This window comes from Pisolithus orientalis (genome assembly GCF_024613125.1).
Source record: "Pisolithus orientalis strain OTSU chromosome Unknown F5J12scaffold_94, whole genome shotgun sequence".
In the NCBI taxonomy this organism is placed as follows: domain Eukaryota; kingdom Fungi; phylum Basidiomycota; class Agaricomycetes; order Boletales; family Pisolithaceae; genus Pisolithus; species Pisolithus orientalis.
This window is the reverse complement of record NW_026260875.1, coordinates 8,289-31,693: the sequence shown is the minus strand read 5'-3', so window position 1 is coordinate 31,693 and position 23,405 is coordinate 8,289. Positions and strand designations below refer to the sequence as shown.

Genomic DNA, 23,405 nt, shown 5'->3' with positions numbered 1-23,405 from the left:
CTCAGACAGGTCAGTGCCCACATGGTCTTCTTCAATTGCTGTAAGGAGATGTATCACATTTCCTTCCAGAAAGCTGAGATGACACTCGAGGTGAATTATATTGTTGTCCTCTTGGGTCCACACTTGGAAAGCACACTGATAGATGTCAGAGAGTGAATTGACCATCATGATGAGGTTTTCTGGCCATGGTGTGGTACTTGCAGGCAGCTGAGGGATGGAACTGGGAAGCGATGTCGCCATCAATGGGATGGGTCTTCAAGCTTGAAGCCCAAACCCCAGAATGCGACATAACAGTACATGGGATGTATGAGAACACAAGGCAACAAATAAACAATAACATATATAATTTCCCTTACTGTTCCATCAGCTGTTTCGCCTTAATCATGACTGAATCAGCACTAGTGACAGTCACCTGCCATCCTGAATTTTATTTTGAAAATGGCATGTTCATCTTCCAGGTCAAGAATACACTGTACAAACTCAATCACAACATCTTGGTGAATGAGCCCAAACTCTTCACTGACGTCTTTTCACTTGGCCAATATGCACCAGACAGCCAGGAGGGGAAGGTTGATGGGCAACTGATTATTCTCAGTGGCAAAAATTTGACTGTGCAAACTTTTGACTTGTTCATCAAATTCAAGTTCATGTGGTAAGTCTCTGAGCACTCCCCTGATGGTGACCCTTACTGAATTCACTCATTCTAGTCCCTGTCCTTCCACCAAATATTCCTTGGATGACCTCGAGAACTTGCTGGAATTCGTCTGCCATTTCCAATGCAGTGCCTGTATGCTCAGCTTCATCACCTCTTGTGTCATTGAGAGAGCATACTTCTTCCATCCTTCTGAACTCATTTATCTAAGCATCGAGTACAAGATTCAGGCCATCTTCAAAAGAGGTTTCACTAGGCTTTGCAAAGTCTCACTGACAAAGATTAAGAAGTCTCACTGTGTCCAGATGGGGATGGATACTTATGTTGCATATGTCTATGTCAGGTCCCATTTGGATGAGTACATCTGCACAGTCGCTGCAGAATTTCCCCCCATTGTGCATTCTAGCAGCTGTCAGGATCACAAAGGGTGTGCCAAGGATTGGGCTGCAGTGTGGTGGAATGGTATGGGGCAACTCCTCCTTGATGGAAGGAACCCACAGCATTTGGACAAAGCTGTCAATCACTTCAAAGGATTGCAATTTGGCCAGGTCAGTGTGGATTGTAAGAGGCATATGTTTTCACATATAATGAACCTGAACAAACCACTTGTGCATTCTCATCAATTCATTACTTGCATTAAAGATCACCTTGTCCACAAAATCATACCTACATAGTTGTTGTACATAGAGATGTAGCATCTTACAATGTAACTTCGGTTTGTCACAATGTATAGTGTTTTGAGACCTTGTTTCAAATTTCGGCCATTTTCAAAACTGAGGGCGCAGCTAAATGAACAAAATCACACACATGTAGTGGCTAAATTTTAGAATCTGAACATCTCAATCAATTCAAGTCAGATTGCCAGTATTTTTGCAGATTCAGAACCAGGTAAATTAGATTCAGGTTCTTGTATAAAAATTAGAATAGTTCTACTGCTATATAAGTCTGAAAAAAAAAAAAAAACATAGGCTGATTTTACACATATAACCAAGATTGTGATCCAAGTACTGCATATTTCTTCACAAAAAATTCATATTCTTCGAGCCCTGCATATTACCTAGAGGACAGTACAAAAATTATATGTAATTCTGCAGTGTGCTATTGCAATCTGAAGTACTACACCTTGTACTATCTTATCTGCACTTGGTGGCTGCTTACTAATCACGTGCTACCTCCCCCCCTTCCAATGCCTCCATGCCTCGCATCTCGAGACTTACTTCAAATAAAATCATAGGAGATTATCTTACTATCATAAATGCTGAAATGACAAGTCAGTGGCCAGGTGAGTGGTGCACATGAGCAGTCAGTAACCACCTTTGAGCTGCTGTAGCCATATGGATGACTAGTTGCTGACATAATCATCCTTGTCTGGCCACTGACTTTTCATCTCCATGTTCAGTCAAGTCAAGATTACAGTCATCCTGGGACACACTGCACAAATTGATCACTGGTATTGTTAACTGAGTCAATGTTGCCAACATCAAGCAGGTCATTCCTGAACCATTCTCAGAAAACCTCATATGAGGTCAAGGACCATTCACCCACAGCATCATGAAAGCACATGCATCCAGCTTACCCTTTACACCTGTTTTTGCTGCTCTGGTGGCCATTATCAACACAAAACTTCCTCAAGTGGGAGAACTCGCCTTAACCTGGCTCATAAGCCAGTTTTGACATGTGTTCAAGTGTAACAACAAAGTAAGTCACAATTCTTTCCTGCCTGTTTTGAATCGTTGATGTCATGCTGGACAGACCATTTGTCATTCTTTGACAACTTTCATTGCTCACCTCATCAATCAAGCTGTCACACATGAGATTATTGTGCTTGAAACCCTCATCTTCCTCCTTGAGTGCTGAATGGATGACTTGATTGAGATTGCAGTTGGATTCATGTGTGAGGTTGGCATGTTTCTGGCAGAAAACTCTCTGGAAGCAAATGCACTTGTTTTTGACTATTTCCATGATGTTCTCAATGAGGGGACCATCAGTCATCACATACAATATATAATAGAGGTGCTTATGCAGGTCTGGAAAGACAAGTATAAGGACAACCCAATCATACCAGATGGGTTGGACCTCATAAAGGAAGAGGAGCAAATTATGCACCACATATGCCTTGAAGAGGAGTTGCAGGCACAAGAAGGGCTCAGTGAGTTTCTGTTGTTTGTTACTAGTTTTAGTATTTGAAGCATTCAGGCAGATATTCTCAAGTTCGACCCCAATTACACAGAGAACGAGGAAAAGTACAAAGCAATAAAAGCTGAGATTCTTGGAGAGGGCTCTGAAAATGAATCTGGTCCAGAGGAGTCAAGCAAGGAAGAAGAGCAAGGAACATGACTCTTTCACTCCTGTGTCATAATTTTGACCCTTTGGCAGCCAAAGAATGAGAAGGTATATCAGATCAGATGGGGATGAACTTGGTCAATCTATGACAAATGATATACCTTACTATCATGAACACTCTCAACTATGAAGAAGCAGTCCACAAGCTCTTGAAGATTGTCATGATCATGTGTTCATCCTAAGTCCTCACTCACTCCACACCCCTTTCCACTGGTCATTCACTCACTCCACACCAACTCCACCCAACTTCTGTCAGACTTGTACTGCTCTCCTACCAGACCAAATGGACTGTTCTCTGAGGAGTCATGTGACTACCTTCAGACTCCTCCCTGACAGCTTGCAGTCAGGTACTCCACAGCACATGCACCACATGGTCCAGCACCTGGACTGTTTCCTTTTCTGGATGTTCTATGTTACCTGTTCATATGTCCTCCATCTACCCTTCATTCATCATCTAGGAAGTTTTACTTGAAAATTGCTGGGTCTCCATATGTCAGTTCCAATTCCAGTTACTGTACCTCCATGGTAGTATAAAAGCATGTATCATACTCCATCATTCCTCAGTATGAATATCGACTTAGTTCCTACTCCCTCTGTCTCCATCTTCTGCCTGTCAGAGTTACCTCTGACTGTCTGTCTGTACACCCCCTCTGAAATACAAGGGCTGAGATCATGCAAGGGGGTAGTGCATGAGTTAAACCCAATGCCCTCACTTTGCTCTGCCCTTACCTCAGCAGATTTCGTTCCTGCCAACACTCCACCAGTCAGAGTTCTGCTCTTTCTGTTGGACTTGCTTCTGAACCTCTCCCTGGACCTCATCCAGCATCAGAGTTGGTCAGAGTAGGCCCAGACTTGACAAAGATCCAGTCAAAGGAAGGAGAAGAGGTGAGTATCATTATTTTGATTACTTCAAAATCATACTCATGACCATTGGTTAGATCGAGCTCATCAACATGATTATTGAGTGTTGCTCACAAGAGCGCTCTTACTCCACCTTCTATGGCCTTGTTGGGGAACAATTTAGTCAGCTTAATCACATCTAGATGGAGTGCATTGAACAAGCATTTGACAACTACTACCATACTGTTCACTGATACGAGACATCCTGATGATGTTCCCAATGCTCACCTACCCCATGGAGAGACCAGCAAAGGTCACAGTCAGGGCCCAGCTCAGAGCCTGGATGGCTTGTGCAACTACAGGCCACATGGATGTGATGGGGAATACACTTGGGAACTTGGTCACAACTACATGTGAGACAAGTACCACGAAGACTCATGCTCCCCACCATCTTCTCCTCATTGGTCTCCCTCACTTCATTGATCTCACTCTCCACCTTGTTGATCTCCCTTGATGGAGGAGATGAAGGATGCAGCTTGTCTGGGAGGAGACAGCGAAGTTTTTTTTCAGCAGAGTTGTCAGAGATTTGAATAACTTCTATGATACCATTCATTGATATGTTTGCATTCATGTTACCCACCACTTGGTAAATTTACTAGCCAATACAATCATTGTTGTTTCCATGTACCTCATGCAAAATTCAATCATTGATTGATTGTTATGTTATGTAGGCATATACAAATATACACATAGTATCATTATGCAACATGTGGTCAAGTGGTGTGGTTGCAGAGGGTAATGACATGGCTGAGAGGGCACAGTGGTGTGGTTGCAGAAGGTAATGATGTGGTTGAGAGGGCACAGTAGTGCAGTTGTGCGACCATGACAAGTAATGATGCAGCTGAATGAGTGCAGTGGTGTGGCAGTGTGGCTGTGAAAAATAAATGTGCATATTTTACACCATATGGACAGGCCTGAGGGCCTATAGTGAGAGCAACATATGTACAGGCCCATAAGCACAATTCCACAACATATGGGAGGGCCTGTGGAGGGTAAAGATGCTGCAACAGATAGATGGGCCCATGACCAAGTAAGTATGCTGAGCTACTGTAAGACATGGATGGACCCATCCATGGTAGGGTGTGCCCCAGTCACAATATCAGGATGGGCCCACCTATTGTATCATGAAGAAGGTTGCAACATTTGGATGGGCCCACCCATCATATATAGATTACAGAGTTGGCAACATATGGAAGGGCCCATCTTTGGGATAATATACCCTGTCACAACATAAAGATGGGCCCATCAGTAATATCATTTACAGTGTCACAACACATAGACAGGCCCATCAGTAATATCATTTATAGTGTCACAACATATGGATGGGCCCTTCCATAATATCATTTATACCATCACAACACATGGGTGGGCCCATCCATAGTAAGATGTACCTGTCACAACATAAAGACAGGCCCTTCAATATATATCATTTACAGGCTCTCATGACTCTTCCAGCAACATTCTTTGCAGAATAGGGGCTGATGCAAGCAATCCAGACATCTGTATACCCCATCATTGCCACACCAGGTGCAGTTCCTTGGCTCTGGGGAGGCTTCCAGCTCCAGGAGTATCTTCAAGAACTCCCCCTTCCATGGAACCCATTCATGGATGTAATTGTTCTGTGTCTGACACACCATGTGAAGTCTGCTTTTGGGTTGGCAAACTGCTGCATACCTCTTTCCACAGTAACATCAGTTGCTAGACCAGTGAGCTCATGCTTTCATGTCTGTTGAAGGCTGAATCTGCCCATGCATCAAAGTACTTTTGGGAGCAAGACCTTGAATGCTTGGATGATGAGGATCAGGGAGAATGGACAGGGGTTGTTGGATCTGGCTGTTTGATCACAACTTCTACCAATCATGATCTATATCTACCTCCAGTTCTCCAAGTCTTGACTTCCAGATGCCTCACCTGATGGCCCAGGGTAGGACCAATCATTCTCATACCCTTTTGAGTGCTTCCCTTGGCCATCTGGAGGTTGCTGATTTCACAGTATGAGGTCAGTTGTTAGAAATGCTACTGCTAGTGCAAGTTGCTTTATCATTTAGCTCTATTGATGTTGGTACCTTAACACATGTCAGGGCATAAATACAAATGCAACTACACTGGCCTTGCACAATGCATGGTGCTGCCTTCTTATTACTGCTCAATCCCTGCCTGCACATTCCCTTCCTGCTGCAACATTACCTGGGTGCTTTGCCTGGATTATGATGGTGAATTTGGATGCTATATTAGCTGATGAAGGTGAAATGAGATGTTTGGTATCAATATAAGTATGGATATGATTGGGCAAGCCAACTGACAGCCTGGATGCAAACCAGGAGCTAATCTGCCTTTGGGCAGGATCCTGTCAAAGAGATCAGCCTGATTGGATATTTCAGCCACTTCACAGAGGTCCAAATGAATTCCTTGGCATGACTGCACTAGTACTGAAATGCATTGACACCAAACAAGGGCACAAAAAAACTTGGTAGCCAACCATCTATTATACACCATTATACATCATACCACATCATACTCCATGGAGTCCCAGTATGAATCAGATGCCTGGGATCAGATGGAAAGAGATGATGCTGATGGTGAGTGAGACATAGAACCATCAGATGTGGGGGAAAGGGAGGAAGAAATGTTTGAAGTGGAAGAGTTGGAGATCCTTGGGAACTGATGCCAGGAATGGAGGCAAGCATGGAAGAAGAAGAAGCCTGCAGTTCTGCTATTCATATGGGAGGAGATGCAGCAATTGGACAGGAACAAGGAGTTGAGAGGGAGCAAAGTCCAGACCAAGTGCAAGGTATGCTCTAAAAGTTCTGATTCAGATGCTCACAATTCAAAGCACCCTTGTAGCTAATACAAGATTGGTTGAAAAAGCCCCTCTGTTCAAAGAAGTCCTGCATTACCCTTAGATCCAGTTACAAATACTCTGTGTGGGCAGTGGTCCACAAACTGTACCAAGAGCAAATACAAGAGAAGCTTGCAAAGATGAAAGTAGAAGAAGGCAATACCCATGGAAGCAAGCAGATCCAACAGTATCAGAATGCATTGATGGCTTTTATTCAGGACAACCTGATGGAGGAACAATTGGCTGCAGCTGAAGATATAGTGGAAAGGAGGAATGGGTGGGAAGGCCCCACACCAGAGACAAAAGCAAGGTGTGATTGTATGAGGTCAACTTCCCAGTCTTCAATTTATCCTGGTTCCCAGGAATGCAGCCAAGTATGGGTACAAGTATGTCCAAAACTTTGTGATGGAGATGTGGAGGTATTGCATAATGTGCATAATGTGTATGGCTGGGTGGAAAAATGAGGAGGGAACTATACAGGCATGCATGTGAGTCCACCATATTCTCCTCTAGGCCTAGGTAAGACTTGTGCAATGACAGTATGGACTTCAATAATGAAATCATGGATGGAATCCCCTTCAATGATGTCTGCACACTGGAAGGAAGCTGGTGAGAGTACCTTGGGGAAACATTTGAGGAATGAGGAACACCACCCAAGCATGATGGTGAGTCAAGTCCTGAACATGCTCAGAAAAAGACAGCAGCCAAAGCAATGAGGACTGGCAAGGTTGACTCCATGAAATTGGTGAAAAATGCTGATGGAGAGATTTGGATAGGAGAAATCATGGGCCTTAGCCAGGACCAACTACAAAAAATGGTTTGTGGATTTGTGACTGCTCACTACTGTGAGTGGCCAGAGTATTTAGTGTCCTCAATCTCTGATGAGTGCTATCAGGATTAGCATGTGAAAATTCCTTGTCAGCAGTGCTGTTCAAGAATTTTGGTCATCATCAAGCAGAAATGATAGCAGCCCACCATCTTCCTGAAGGATTTACCTTTGACTGTGACCCAAGTCACATGTGGACAACAACAACTACCCAGCTGCTGTCCTTTTGGTGCAAGCAACACGAATCCCATCCAAATGATGTGTTTGGATTTCAGAAATGGATCAATCAATCTGGCAAGCTGCAGCCACTGGTGGATAGAACTTTGGCACCCCTCCAGGTTGTGAGGCAGTGGAAATACCAAAAGACACCTGCCCCCAAATGCAAAAAGAATCCTGGAAGGAAAAGTGTTAAGGGCAAGGGTAAAGTGCAGGAAGAGGGAGTGGCAGATGATAGTGTGGATGATAGTGCAGATGACAGTGTGGATGACAGTGTGGATGACAGTTTGGATGATCACAGCAAGGCTGAGGCAAGTGATGTTGGAACAGATGGTCCCTCCACTAGAAAGGTGTGCCATGTGTGATTTTCATGCATGACAGATCAGCACTAATGCAATTCTGGTCTTCAGGTATCTGGCAGGAGGCAAAACTGTGCCAAGACACCATTACCTTCTCATTCCCACTCAAATCCCCCACCAGCTGATGGTTCCCATAGTGAGTGGCTCTCTGCACCTCCAGCCCATGCAAAGACCCCAGTGCATCATCCATGAAATAAAGTGCTAACTGACTATAATGGGCAGGAAAGCAACAGCCATGATTCTGATGATGAAGCTGATGAAGACACTTATTTGCCCACCCTATCCAATTCAAAGAAAATGGCAACATCCCTGAATAGTGAGCTTCCTGCTGTAACTTGTATTTGCAGCAAACCCTGATCTGCACTCAGGGAATGAGTACACAACTGAACTACAGGACCACTCAGAATATGCAGATGAAGATGGATTGGAGAGCATTCCTTTCACTGACCACCCAACTGAGGAGGGGTCAACAAGCAGAAAAATAGGTGAAAAGCTGAAATCTGCCCTGAAGTGCACACACCAGGCAAGTTTGGTCATGTTGAATCAGCTGTTATGGCTAACAAGTTTGTGCTGTATATTAAGCAGGCTCTGTCAGAATTGAGTGAGCCAGACATGAATTGACATTGACCTGGGGCCAAATACTCATCCAAGTCCAACCATAATGGATCTGTGACTGCCAATGCAGCATCCATGAATGTGAAACAGGGCATCCCTGGGAGCACCTGGAAGTCACCTTGTGTCAGAAAGGCCCCTGCAAGGCCAGATGTGTATGTTCCATCTCCTGATGCAAAGAGATCACACAAGCAAACAGGCAGCAATCAGAAGCAGAAGTAGTTGTTGAATCCCTCAAACAGTCAGAGTGGAAACCTTTTTTGGAACTCATGTATGGTCTATAGAGGGCTTAGCCTAGTGTGACACATTAGAATACAAGTGTATGGCATGTATGGTAGCTCATGACACCATGGTGGTTGTGAGAGGTGTCTATGATATCAGAGAGAGGGATAGTTAAGCAGGACAGTTGAGCAGGACAATTGAGCAGAGAGCTGAGTGGGATAGGTCTATGTATTGGCCATGTGGATGCAACTGGTAGCTATCTATGTAGGGAGATATTGCTGCTCATCTCCCATGTATTGCTGTTACCCAAAATTTGGCTCTGTCTGCCATTGTCCAACCTTGCTTCCCATGGTGTGAATGATATTCTTGCCATTGTTCCTACAAGTTTAAATCTTGATTGATCATTGACCTATCAGTGAACCCATCATTGTCAAATATGTCCACCAAACAGTCCTGCCAAGTTCATTTCCATCATCAAGGTGAGGTTGTTTTCATTGTTGGGTCCAGTGACCTAAGCCATCCACAGCTAATGTAAGACCAATCAAGCCAAGGCAATCTAGCTGCTGCATGAAGCAGTCCAAAAATCCAGAGGAGACACTAGTACAACTGCATGAGTTGCAAGAGCCAACCCCTCCACCAATTGTCTCAAGTGGAAGGGCAGATATGGCAGGGTTGAACATGGATATCATGGCTGGTGAGTGAACACAATTTCTCTCCAAGCTAAACAACAAATGTTCTTTCACTATAGATTCATGCAAAAGCTTGCTGGATCAGTTCCTGTAGGAAAGGGAGCCAACTGCTCTGGCAGAGGGTGGAATCATGGCCAGTGAGTTGGCACAATTGCCCTTCAAGCTAATGAACAAACTAATTTTCTAGTAATAGATCCACATGACAACTTGATGAATCAGTTCCTGAATGAATGGGAACCAACTGCTCCCCCAGCAGATGGTATGAGCATGGATCTACTTGAGCAATTGCTGAATGTGTGGGAACCATCAGCACTGCCAGTCATGCATGAGAAATTAAACAGGATGGATGGGTCTTCAACACCTGCACATGACATTACTATGCAGGTCAATTTTCTGGCAGACTTGCAGAATGTGCAAGAACCATCTCCTCTGCCCATCACCCACAAATCATCAAATATGAGGGACCGATCTCCTTGACCTGATTCTCCAACTAACCTGCTTGCTCAATTGCAGGATATGAGGGAACCAACACCTCCCCCACTCATTTCAAATGTACCTGTTGAATCTTTTGACTTGGCAGTGGATGAGGACAATGGCACAAACCATTTGAATTTTGGCATGCCCAGACAATCAGAGATGAGGGATCTTTTTGAAGAAATATGGAATGGTGAGCATTTATTTGGTTCTATTCATGTGATCAGTGATATCCATCAATTATGTAGGTGAACTTCCATCTGCACAGCAATCTCTTCAAATGGAACGATGGGGATTGGCACCTGTTCTGCATTGCAATCAAGGTATGGGCATGAGCTTAATCTGATACACCTTTTGTTGGAACATAAAGTGCCCCTGTGGTACTTGACCACTGTGTGATGTTTTGGCTGCTTATATAAGCTGAAATAGCACACATACTTGTAGTATTTTCTACTAGTATTCCCTCAGTAGTTTGTTCACTACTGAGGGTAAGTCCATTCATGTTACAAGTATTCTACTATACTGACATCCTGTAGTAGCCTACAAGTATATCTAATATATCAGTAGTTTGTTCACTACTGAGGTAGCCTACAGATATTTCTACACCTTTGACATTGATAATTTTAGTCCTGCATGCCTTATATGCTGCAGTATCTCACTATCACAGAAACACCACTCCCAGTGACATGCTGTTTGATCCCACCCTCAATAGGCATCTTGTGCAGGCTGTGAATGCCATTGTGAGAGAGTTGGGCACAGCTGCAAGGGACCAGTATGGTGCAGCCTCTCAGGGCCTTTGACTCATCAATATGCCCGATTTGATGGAAGTCATTCATTATCTGTGTTCCACCTTTGAAAATTGTCCCAAGCCATTCATTGCCAGCCAATCACACCCATCTTGCCAGTCTGTGGTAGAGAAGGGTATCCTCTACTTGGTATGCTGGACTGAGGTGGCCTCTGTACATCTGAAGCAGACTGCCAATATCACAGGATGGCCCACACATTGGTTTGCAAACCTAGCAATGGACTTGGTAGGTTTTACATCAATTTTTCACCATGTGGGACTGATACATAATTCCTTCAGAATCAGCTTAATAGCTTGATTCTGGTGATGGTGTTGCATGCCAGTTATACTCCTCCCCTCCCAGCATGCTACCATGTGTACCTCAGACACCAAGATGATGAGGTTAGCTTCCACAATCAAATGCAGCTAATTCCCCTTAGTGCATTTTGCATAATCAACAATATTGGTGCCATTGTCCTGCATTGGACCCCACATGCAGCTGATCCCAATTCTGGCTTTTCATTCCCTTGGTGGCTATATCATTCCAAGGAATATGCAGTGGATTCCCAAAGATTGCAAGGCAAGGGATTGTTTTCTGTGGCCTGGGATTTTTGTAAGGTATGCCACTTATTCTTGTCACTGCAAATAGTTGATGATGGCCCAGGGCCTATGGCCATTGCCTGAGGAACCAATCACAGACCGTCTCGATGGCCATATCAAGGAGCAGGTAAACTACTGCATTGAAAATATTCAGAAATATGCTGATATTGTCAAAGGTTGGGGTTGACAAATTGACCATTTCTACACTAGGTGGTGGGCATTGTGCAGGTTGTCGGGCATGCCACTTTGATAGTTTACATGTTTTTGACTGTGGAGTTGGTTGTATATACATTGCTGTGAATGTCAATCATTTATGAGATACTGCCCATTCACATGATATCTGAACCCCTGCCCATCCATGCAATGTCTGACAATCCACCCATCTGCATGATGGCCCGATGTCACACACCAAAGGTGTTTGGTGAGGTGGACATGGATGTAGCTGATGAATGGAGGTGAAAACCATAGCCCTCATGCAAAGAAGGACAGCCAGCAATGTTGGCAGTCATCCCTCGCACAAGAACAGGTTGTCAGTGCCAAAGAAAAAGGAGGAGGCAAGTTAAGCGCCAATAAAATTCTTAAGTGCCCGTGTACGGCATTCCAGTTTTCGACGTATCTCCACCAATTCTGCAGACACTGAAACCATTCCCACACTCGCTTGTAGTGCTCAGCCATGTGATCCTACCTTCCAAGATTGGAAAGGATTTGTGCACTCCACATGTTTCTACAGCACTCCCTCCAAAAGATGCTCGTTTCATTAATTCTTCTGATATGGCTGCCTCCACATCAGTCATTTTGCTTGTCCCCTTTGCTAGGGACCATGGCTACATATATCTACCAGGAGTTCCTACCAGCTTCTGTCCTGAAGCGTCCTGGTACATCCCACCCTCATCTGCCCCCTCTCAGCCCATCCAGCTTGGACAGCATGTTCTTTTTGTCAGTATGACCTCTAGGAGGACGTTCTTTGGTTGCCTCAGGTCTGTCATTCACTTGGAAAGGTCTTATGTGGTTGTTTCAGTTTCTCCAGTCCAAGAAGCATATGGATCCTTCCTCCCTGCCCCTTGCAACATCTTCATACCAGTCTCGTCCATCATTCTTCCAAAATTGCGACAGCTACAGTATAATCTACTGTTCTCCACTCTCCCTGATCGCATCCATGACGAGTATGATGCACATCTTGCCTCCTTGTTGCAAGATACAGCAGAAGACACTCCCCCTTCATCCTCTCTTCCAACAGAGCCTTGTTCATGAAGTTTTTATTTGCTTCACTGAGAGGATGGTTTGGGGGGGAAAGTTGCGATCCCCTATGCTCCTGTCACCCCACAGACCCCCAAAGCTTGACCCCTGTTGACATCTGACTCACCCTGTCCACTTTTGGATGTACTATATTGGCATCAGATCAGCGCTGCCTCTCTGTCATCCCACTTTGGCCTAGAAGCGATCTCTTCAAGATGTGACATGCACAGCCTCCCCCTAATGTGATTCCAGTGCACTTTCTTGGTTCCTGACATTGCTTGACTCATACTTTGACATTCTGACTGTCTTTGACTCACCTATTGCCAATACTTACCAATCTTTTGACTTTGCTTACTGATTCTTCACCTTTTGGCTTACTTATCCTTACCAATGCTTACCAATGCTTTCCAAGATGATTACCCATCACTTACATTCCTTACTCATCAGTTACCAATCACTTACCAGGTGTTTGCACCTTATTTTCCATAGGCAACACCCCTGTACTGTATATAAGTCACTGTACTTAGGTAGCAAAAAAAAAAGACATCAGAGAGCCCCTCTTGCTCACAATTTATCATCTCTCAGTAAATCATTCATCAGCTTCGATAGTTGAGACTTTATTAAGGGTCTAGCTATCATCTACTTCGCTTATCATCATCTATCATCCATATACTTCACTCCAAGCCCTCCCTGAGCTCAGTGCAGCTTAGGACATCAAATTAAGTCACCATCCATCCTTCTGTAGGCTGACAGCAGTCTACCCTATCGCTTTCTATCACATTCTTGCTCCCTCTTCGTCAGGAGCACCCCCAACCCTCAGCACTCATCTTTGAGTGTTGTAGCTCGCAAAAACCCTCCCAAAGAACAGGTTCTACCATCTAGGTACCGCATAGGCACACCACCACTCGCTTTCATTGTCTTTTGTGTTGGTTTTGGTTGGTTTTCACCACTGAACCTCACTTTGACTCACACCACCCAATCTATGATGTCAAAGCACCTGCCCATTTGCAAAATCTTGGCAACACCACCTGTCCAAAGTTTGAGAGCCAGCACATCCTAATAAAATATGAGATCCACATCACCTACTAAATCTTGCATTAAGTTTTGCAGCTTCAAATCAACAGTTCTCCAGTTGCAACTGGTCTAGGTAGTAGGTCATCCATCCATGGTGATTGACACATGGGAATGTGCACTGACTGATGTACATTGGCACACATGTAGTATGCCAGGCATGCTCTGTCACCATCTACAGCTCCCACCCCATGCTCCAATGCTGAACCTGAAAATGCAATGATCATCCCTGGGTTGTAGCACAGCTGCAGATTCAATATTGGAATGACAAAGTCCAAGGGTGGGTAGTCACCCACAGTTACCAGCATGTCATACCATGGATCCTGTCCATTGATATCCCTATGGTAATAAGTTGCCTGATTCACCATCACAGACATGCTGCTATATGTGGAGCTCCATATCAGCAGTATGGAGCCCATATCCAAATCTGCCCACTGTTCTGCCTGTTCACCAAGGCAGATCAATGCTTCCCTGCCATCTGCATACATTTGCAGATGGATGACATGTGGGATTGCAGACAACAGGGCATTGGTGTTGGACATTTGGTTGACCCATTCCCTTGTAGAAGTGTTTTCCATCCTGGATTTGAGCAGCCATGAGGCTTCCAGGAAGCCATTTTGGGGCTTCAAGACAGATGAGTGCTTTATTCACAAGGAAAGAAATGATCACCCACCCCATGACCCTGTTGAAACCATGTGGGTGACAGGTTGATGGTGCCTTTCAACTCAGCATTATCATGGAAATATGACTTATCTGTCTGCCATGCCTGTGGGGAAGCCTTTATGCTCTCCCACAGTGGTTCCCTCAGAAGATGAAGGCAGTTCCATATGTTGGCCTGCCATTGCATTAAGTCAGTAGAATATGAGATTCTGCATTCCCTTACCCTTCTTTTTGGGCTGAGAGCATCTGGAAAATACCAAATGCAGATGGTGTTTGAGTTGGTCACCAGAATGGACAGCTCAGTCACTTCCATGTATCTCTCAGCAGCTTCTGCATTGCAGGATTTTCCACCCTGATTTTTCCCAATGTTGACTGCAGAAAGATGAAAACTTCCATTGCACCATTATGATGGACTTACTTGGGCAATGATAGGCCTTTGAGATGACTGATGATATGTGATCCACTTCACATAACACTGGAAATGGAATTGACATATCTGGAAGGGCATGAGGTCTACTGAATACCTCCTCTTGAAATCTGGCTTTCATGTATGTGTATGACACAATGCAGTCTGTTAGTTCCATTTGCCATCCATGGGGGGTTTTAGATGTGTCTTGCATAGTATTCATGCTTGGGGTGGATGAGGTCGGAGTTGTATAGTGGGTGAGCTGCTTGCAGCTTGTTGGAAAATTATGGCATGTCAGGACACTTGCCTCAATATTTTGCTGTGATCTGATCAATATGTTGTGATGCTATACATGCTATTGGTGTTGGGCCCATCTTATGTTGTGACAGGGGTGGATCTTACTAGATGGACCCATCCTTGTTTTATAGCAATATAAAAGATATTACTGAAGGGCCCATCCATATGTTATGATGATATAAATAATACTGCTGAAGAGCCTGTCCTTATGTTGTGACCACATAAATGATACTGCTGAAGGGCCCTTCCATATGTTATGATGCTATAAATGATATTACTGATGAGCCCATCTTTATGTTGTGACAGGGGTGCATCTTACTAGATGGGCCCATCTATGTGTTGTGACAGGCATACATGTTGCTATTGATGGGCCCATCCATGTGTTGTAACTGTGTAATTGATATTACTGACAGGCCCATCTTATGTTGTGACAGGGGCATATCTTACTAGACAGGCCTGTCCATCTGTTGTGACAATGTAATTGATAATACTGACTGGCCTGTCTTTATGTTGTGACATGGGTGCATCTTACTAGATGGGCCTGTCCATGTGTTGTGACCCTGCCTTTCCACAGGATACAACAGTGGACAGGGGACTTCTACTAGGAATCTGCCCTCCACATGGTGAGGGATCAGTTGGTTGCCCAGAATTACATTCACATCAAGACCCACAGACTGGCATTCAGTTGCACCTAGGACATGGCAGAGCACCCTGTCCCCATGTAATCACACAAGCCCAGCAAGCAGCAGGTGAACCTCTGCCCATGGATGATCAAGAATGGGAAGATGTGGAAGATATTGAAGAAAACCCAAAGCACCTCTGTCCTCCAGTGGGGTCAAGATATCTCACTGTCATGGATGTCACAGGTGTTCATTTCATTGTAGTGAATTGGTGTGAATGTGACACTGCAGAAACCCGATACATACAGTTACTCAGAGCCAAACTATTTCCCTCAATGTTCAAGAAGCCAAGCACTGCATTTACATTCCCAGTTCTGGATGACTTCCTGAGGGACAACCTGGAATGTGCAACATCCAGTATGAACTATTATGGCAAGTTGCATTGGATCACATCCAGTGTGTTTCCACACCTTGTTCCAGTAAGATTTGGTATTTTGGTTCCAAGTGTTGGAATGTCTGAAGGGTCAATCAGGATAGATACCATGAGCTTCTACAGGTTGCATGGAAATGGCAATACCTCAAGCTACTTAAATGGAATGGATTCTGCAGGACAACCAGGTCAGCAGAGAAAGGCAGACTGGCATTATTTTGTGCGGCATGCCCCCAGCCTGTAATAAATGTTGATACCAATGAGGATTTGGACCAGTAAGCAGCTCCAATAATGCAATCCTCATATGCTGACCTTCTCCAGCTGGTGGTTCACCTGCACAGTAGTAATGAACAGAAACTTTAAAGTGGAACACATGCATGAGTGGAAATCCAAAGATCAGGTGTGGTTGATGGACAGACTAGGTTATATGGTGACCAATCCACACTACACAGACTATTTGAAGGCCACTCCACATATTGTGGAGGTATGAATTCATTCAACCCATGCAAAACATGATCTGAGCTCAGGCACAGAAATCCACCCACAACAACCACAGAGCTATCAGTCAGGCAAACACAGCCCAGGGAAAGCTTCATGCGACCAGAATTGGGGCAACTGCATGTGCACAGCATGGATGCTTTTATCCACATTGTGTTGTTGACTTCCAAAAAGGAGAAAGGTATGAGGTTGAATCATTGATTTTGACACCTGCTGATAGCACTGCAGACAGTTGAAAATGGACTACTCTTTGGCAAATGTGTTGGGATACAATATGGAAGGGATCAAACAAGTGGTTTGCTTCTACAACATTAACTGCTCCTACATGACAAATCTGTGGAAGTGTGTGGGTCAAAGTGAGATGATTGATATCCCATCATCACTTTGGATTATCCCTGGAATTGGCATATGGCATGTGCATGGGCACAAGAAGGAATGTTGTGCATGGTATGCCCCGCTGTTCATCAAGGGGGCCAGATGGGCAGATGGAGAAATCATTGAAACATTGTGGTCCATCCTTAACATGGCATCCACATCTGCATGCAGGATGACCTCACCACATCACCAAGAACCACTGGATTTCTAGATGAATGATTCCAACTTCAAGAAGATGATTCAGATTGGTTAGTCTGAGGATCCACTTGCAGCACACTCTCTGACATCCAAGATTAAGTGGATAGCCTATTGTGGAAGCTCAAAGTGGCTTGAGCAGCAGCACCATTGGCAAGGCAGGCATATATAAAGCTAGATGAAGCCTTGACTGCAGAGCAGTGAAACAGCTGGTGAATGCAAGAGATTCATGCACTGCATGATCATGTTGATGACCCATCTGTCATGGACATCTTTGAAGTTCAATTAAGGGTGGGTATGGCATCTGCCTTTTTGGATAAATGCAAAATACTGACATATCATGAGAAGCACCAACAGTGCATGCCATTGAACTAGTGTTATTGGAGGAACCAAGACCCAGTGGAAGCCTACATGGAACAGCTAGTTGGCTAGCATGTGGTTCACACTTAGAAGAGGCCATAACCTCACTTCACATGGACAGAAAGGATGTTGGGGAACAGGCATCAGAATTGAAAAAATTGGCTATGGCATGCCATGCTGATCGCATTGCATCTGAACAATCATGTTTTATCACAGATGCTGCAATTTACTTGAAGCTGCACCTTGAAGTGGGCTCCAACACTTCCACCAGTGAATCTGTACAGCAGACTGCATTTCTTGATACAAATTCAGAGCAGGATTATGCTTCAGATGATGGTTGGCTGGATGATGTGGGGGATGAGTTGCCTGCTTCAGATGGAACCCTGGCAGGACTGCAGGACAAATTGCCACTTCCATCCACTCTTGGCATTGATGCATGTTGAGCTTGAGGGCTTCAAAATCTTGCAGAAATGGAGCTGAAGCTTCACACAGGTTGAGCCAATGATGCACTACATGGCCTCCATCTTACATTGGCAGACAAGGCAGCTGTCTTTCAGGGGGTGGTGCACACAACTAAGAGCTATTCTACAAAAACTTGGGCCTTGGATATGATCTGCACTATCAATGTCTCAGTAAAAAAACAGGCCATGATTTATAATCAATGCAGAGATGCCATGGTTGTACTTGGCACAGGTGCAGATATCTTAGGATGTTATCAAGAGCTTCATAAAGAAGACCTGGCTGTGCAGACAGTGGCCTTCTCCCAAAATGCACAGGAGCACCATGGAACCCATCTTCCATGGTTTTGGTCAATCAATGTCCCATGGGACACAGAATCAAAGAGTTGGATGTCTGAATGTATGTTGACCTTACTGTTCAACAGTGCTTTAAGGTTGATGAACTTTCTTCAATTAGTTTATTGCATTCATTGGCTGTGAGCAAAATCTGTCAAAGATCATTTGGAAGAAGAGGAAGAGCTCATAATATCAGAATATCAATGGGCTACAAGTTTCTTCAGATTTCAAGCAAAAGAATGGCATAAGATACAGATTGGAAGCAGTGCTATTGGAGCTCCTGGGGTGTGGTGTTATGCAGTGAGGCAGAGGATGATGTATTCAAGGTTGGCTGAGCATGCCAAATGCAAATGGCAGGCCATGAATGTGACTGATATTCAGTTTGTTCTGGAGAAAGATTTGTAGTTAAATGTTAGCTTAATGTGAACCTGCAGTTTCCATTCCCCACCCTTGCATTCTGCCCTGTAGCTGATGGGTGGGTCAGTGGGTACTTCACAGGAGATGTCCAGTGGCAGGCTGGCCCATTCATTCACCTTTTGCATGTTTTATTTCCATTGTGGATATGTCTGGTATGACATGAGTATGTATATCATTTGTCTTGAAAGGCTCATGTGTCCATGGGCTGAGATGAACAGCAACAAACCATTGTTGGGAAACAGAATATTTGTTGCTCACTACAGAGGGTGAATTGGCCACTAGTGACTGGCTGAATGCCCTTGGTTGTATTTCCATCTGCTGAGAAATATTTATCTGCTCATTTTCCAGGCTTCTGCCTATCAAAATACATTGGCTCCTGCAATAGTGGAATGCAACATTTTCCCTGAATTGAACCTTGCAAATCTCACCATCTGCACATGTCCCACCTGTGGGCATACCTTGGATCCTACATTAGTGCAATGAGAATATTGCTTTGCATTTGCATCTGATGACTGATTGCTCTCAGCCTTGCATCTTGCACAGTCTGCTCATTTTGAAGGGTTCTGTCTATCAGGATCCATCGAATGCCATGTTAGCAGGTTGAGACAGTCCATATCAACCTTGCATATTGTGCAGGCTGCTCATTTGGAAGGTTTCCATCTATTGGGATCCACAGAATGCTGTTTTCACAGGCTGACATCTTTCTTTGCATCATTATCCTATTATTAGCTGTTATCTTGTTTTGTAACTCTCAAGTGAATGCTGTAAGTAGCATAGCCCACTCATTTGCCAGGTGTCCATCTATTGGGATTCATCAGCAGCTGTATTAGCAGACTCAGATGTGTCAGCCAAATCAGACTATTAATTGCATTTGTGTTGAATGGCAGGTTGCTATTGCATATTGCACAGTCCATTCATTTGCAAAGGTTCCATCTATCAGGTTCCATCAGCTATGGTTTTAGCAGAATGAGACCATCCTGCTATCTCATTTTTTAAGTTTCAAGTTAACTATTCTACATCACAAACCCATGCATTCACTAAGCTTCCACCTATCAGGATACATTAGCAGTTGTTTTAGTAGAATGAGATTATCCTTCGCAATTCTGTTGGCTGTCTAGCCATTATTGTCTTTTTCTCACTCTTAAATAAAGGTTGAATATATGATATGGCACAAGTGGTCAATTAAAATGGAAATACAAAATGACATTGTATGTACTGTGGAGGAGTAAAATGATAGACAGCCTTGTTCACCCTGCTGTCCTATCTGCCCTTGTCTCATCTGCCAGAGGCCCTAAGAGATTGATGAGATCATCACCCAATGCTTGTCCATATACCCAAATATGCAGAGCCTCCAGCTCACAAGCCATCCTGTCCAGCATCTGCATGGTTTTGTCCTGTTGTATTTGGAAATCATACATTTGATCCTTGTAGTATTGGCAGTGGGCCTCAGCATTGCAGAGTTGACATTCCAAATCTTCAATTCACTCTTTGATTGTGTTGGATGTTTGCAACACCTTGGCAATTGGGGCACAGATGGGTGATGGTGTGCTGGGAGCTGCAGCCATTGCAAGTTGGATGGGTGCTGCTGTTGTTGATGGGTGGGTGTCTGTTTTGAATACAAGGGTTAACTGTGATAATTAGTGTAAATGTAGAGTGATTAAACATACCTGCTGCCATAGATCCCTCTACCTCCTGCACAATGGATGGGCCAGCCTCAATGATTGAATCCACTTGTACAGTGGCTGGGATTGGGCAGGAATCCCTGCATTTGAATGCAGGAATATGAATCTCTAAATAATATTTGAGTCAGCATAAATACATGAAATTGTGAACATACTGAGTGAAGATCCCTTGGGGATTGTCTCTCCCTTGTTGGAGGGCCCAACCCCAGCATTGATGGCTTTGGAAGCCATTAAAACATGTCACTTTTGGGGACATTCCTTTGGGCTTTGGGATTCTTGGGCCTCCATCATTGGGACAGACTTTGAGCTCACTTTTTTCCCCTGGCTTGTGATGGATTCCATTGAGTTGGAGCAGCAATCCCACCTTTGGCATGGCTACATCAAATTTTGCAACCATTGCATGGGAAGCAGGACTTCCTGGGGTTCTTGTAGCATCAGACCTTGCATCTGTGGCATGACTTGCAGGAATGGGGGTTGGGGGAAGGCATCCTTCTGGCCGCTATGGCAGCATGACCATATAGTTTGTCTGACAGTGGACGAGGCTTGCATTTTGATTGGCCTTGAGCAGGAATGTCTTCATCATTGTCAGTTTCTGCTGTTGCCTTCCTAGAGTGGGATCCATGTCTGGATTGATGGGATGTCATTTTCATAGCAGCTTTGCACTTCTGCCTGCCTCATGCTGGTTCTTCCTCATCATCCTCCTTCTCTGGCACCTCATCTTCACCCTCATTGTCCACCTCCATCCTGTGTGAGCTATCTGCTATCATTTGCTCCACCTCTGCCTCAGTTGCTTTCCATTTTCCTTTGTCACTCATAGGCATTTCGGTCTCTTGAGCAGGTGGTGTTGGTGTTGGCACCATGTGGGGCATAGGGAGGCCCAACTGGTGGTAGTCATATTGACACTCAATGATGTCAAGCCACTTGTGGTTGGTGACATCAGTTTTGGAAGGGGATAGGGCAGTCTTCCACTCAGGCCATGGGTGCTCAATCAAGCCAAGGTCTTCATGCCACTTTAAGAATGTGTTGACACTGATGAGGGTCATTGGAATCTCATCTGTCCTAGCAATGAGGTTGCATACAGCATCCTGAATGCATCAGTTAGTGAAAAAAATGTGATGATGCTATGATGCACTAGTTCATTGTTTATTGCCTTGATGGCACCTCTCCACTTCGCAATCTTGTCCACCTTTCCCAGCTTGCTGCTTTCCATGATATCCTTGAAGTAAATTTGAAGGATGTGGTTGGCTGCAGCATTGAGCTCAGGTGATTTTGAAGAGCTTGCAAGATGATGACAATGACATGTTTCTGATAATGAGATGATGGAGTAGTTTGATGGTGAGAGTGGTGATGGTGATTGGAGAGTGGAAGAGTCAGAGGTTAAAGACAGACAATGAGATATGCAGATGTCACATTTTTTATCCCACCTATGAATGATTCCCATGGCATGATGGCAATACCAGTACAAGTCAATAATCCTGAATACATATATGAAGCAGAGGCTCAGATAAAAATATGATGCATTGTTCTGGAATAGCATTGCTGTTTGTTTTGTGTGTTTCCTGTCTGCTCCAATGGCAGAGCCTGGCTCACAGCTACATAGACCAGTGCCTGAGATTCCAACTAAATAGGCAAATCATCCAATGTGAAACACAATTTATAGTGGGAAATTCAGATACTCTATAGTGTGAGAGGTTCCACTTTCTTCATTTCTTGTCTTCCTGGGCCCATCTTATATTGTGACAGGGGGATAACCCAATTATGGATAGACCTGTCCATTTTTGGTGAGCTATCTATGATATGATGGATTGGCCCATCTTATGCAGTGCCAAGGGTTTGTAATCCTGCAATGGACAGATCAGCCTGTCTTATGTCATAACACTGGTTTTTGTTTTCCCTTATCTGCTGCCTGAGAATACCATGGATGGGCCCATCCTTATGTAGATCCCTTTTATCTCCCTTTCTGCTGCCTGAGAATGCCTTACATGGACCATATGTTGCAACAATATAAACAATACTACTGAAGGGCCTGTCCTTATGTTGTGACACTATTAAACAGCATTACTGATGGGCCTGTCTTTATGTTTCAACAGGGTACCTCTTACTGGGGCTGGGCCTGCCCATATGTTGTGATGATATACATGAGATTACTGACAGGCCCATCTTTATGTTTGTTCAGAGGTGCATCTTACTGTGGACAGGCCCATCCATATGTTGTGACTCTATTAAATGATATTAGTGATGGGCCTGTCTTTATGTTTTGACAGGGTACATCTTACTGGGGCCAGGCCTGCCCATATGTTGTGATGATATAAATAATACTACTGAAGGGCCTGTCCATATGTTGTGATGCTATACATGAGATTACTGACAGGCCCATCTTTATGTTTCAACAGCAGTACATCTTACTGTTGACAGGCCTGTCTATATGTTGTGACACCATAAATGATATTACTTCTGGGCCTGTCCATATGTTGCCAACTTTGTATTCTAATCATAGATGGGCCTGTCCTTATGTTGTGAGCCTCTCCATGTTATGACAGGTGGGCCTGCCTTGATGTTGCAACAGGGGTGTAACCTACCAGGATGGGCCCATCCATGTCTTACAGCAACTCAGTATACTTAATTGGTCACAGGCCTGTCTAAATGTTTCAACATCCTTTACCCACCATGGGTCCTCCCATATGTTGTGGTAATGCACTTACAGGCCCATACATATGTTGCTCTCACTTTAGTCCCTTGGGCCTGTCCATGTGTACTGGCTAATCTATTTAGGTGGGCCTGTCTCAGGGTCTATATAAGTGTTGGTGTTTTGGTGCACAGGCTGCCCATGTGTTGTGACTAAATGTGA

The 23,405-nt window shown here is 44.3% G+C and overlaps 3 protein-coding genes across 3 annotated transcripts; all 3 read left to right on the top strand.

Annotated features, from left to right (window-relative positions):
* Positions 1 to 383: 383 nt before the first annotated feature.
* On the top strand, positions 384 to 1,445 carry F5J12DRAFT_787235 (uncharacterized protein; the record flags this gene model as incomplete). The annotated part of the gene is made up of 3 exons (XM_051743605.1): positions 384 to 652; positions 708 to 1,200; positions 1,386 to 1,445. The coding sequence occupies 3 exons, from the start codon at positions 384 to 386 to the stop codon at positions 1,443 to 1,445; spliced, it is 822 nt and encodes a 273-aa protein (XP_051594487.1).
* Positions 1,446 to 2,509: 1,064 nt separating this feature from the next.
* Positions 2,510 to 2,989, top strand: F5J12DRAFT_973734 (uncharacterized protein; the record flags this gene model as incomplete). The annotated part of the gene is made up of 2 exons (XM_051750130.1): positions 2,510 to 2,801; positions 2,853 to 2,989. 2 exons carry the CDS (start codon positions 2,510 to 2,512, stop codon positions 2,987 to 2,989), a joined length of 429 nt encoding a protein of 142 aa, XP_051594486.1.
* Positions 2,990 to 12,336: 9,347 nt separating this feature from the next.
* On the top strand, positions 12,337 to 13,177 carry F5J12DRAFT_916162 (uncharacterized protein; the record flags this gene model as incomplete). Its single annotated transcript, XM_051749189.1, has 2 exons — positions 12,337 to 12,452; positions 12,515 to 13,177. 2 exons carry the CDS (start codon positions 12,337 to 12,339, stop codon positions 12,765 to 12,767), a joined length of 369 nt encoding a protein of 122 aa, XP_051594485.1. The 3' UTR covers positions 12,768 to 13,177.
* Positions 13,178 to 23,405: the final 10,228 nt, after the last annotated feature.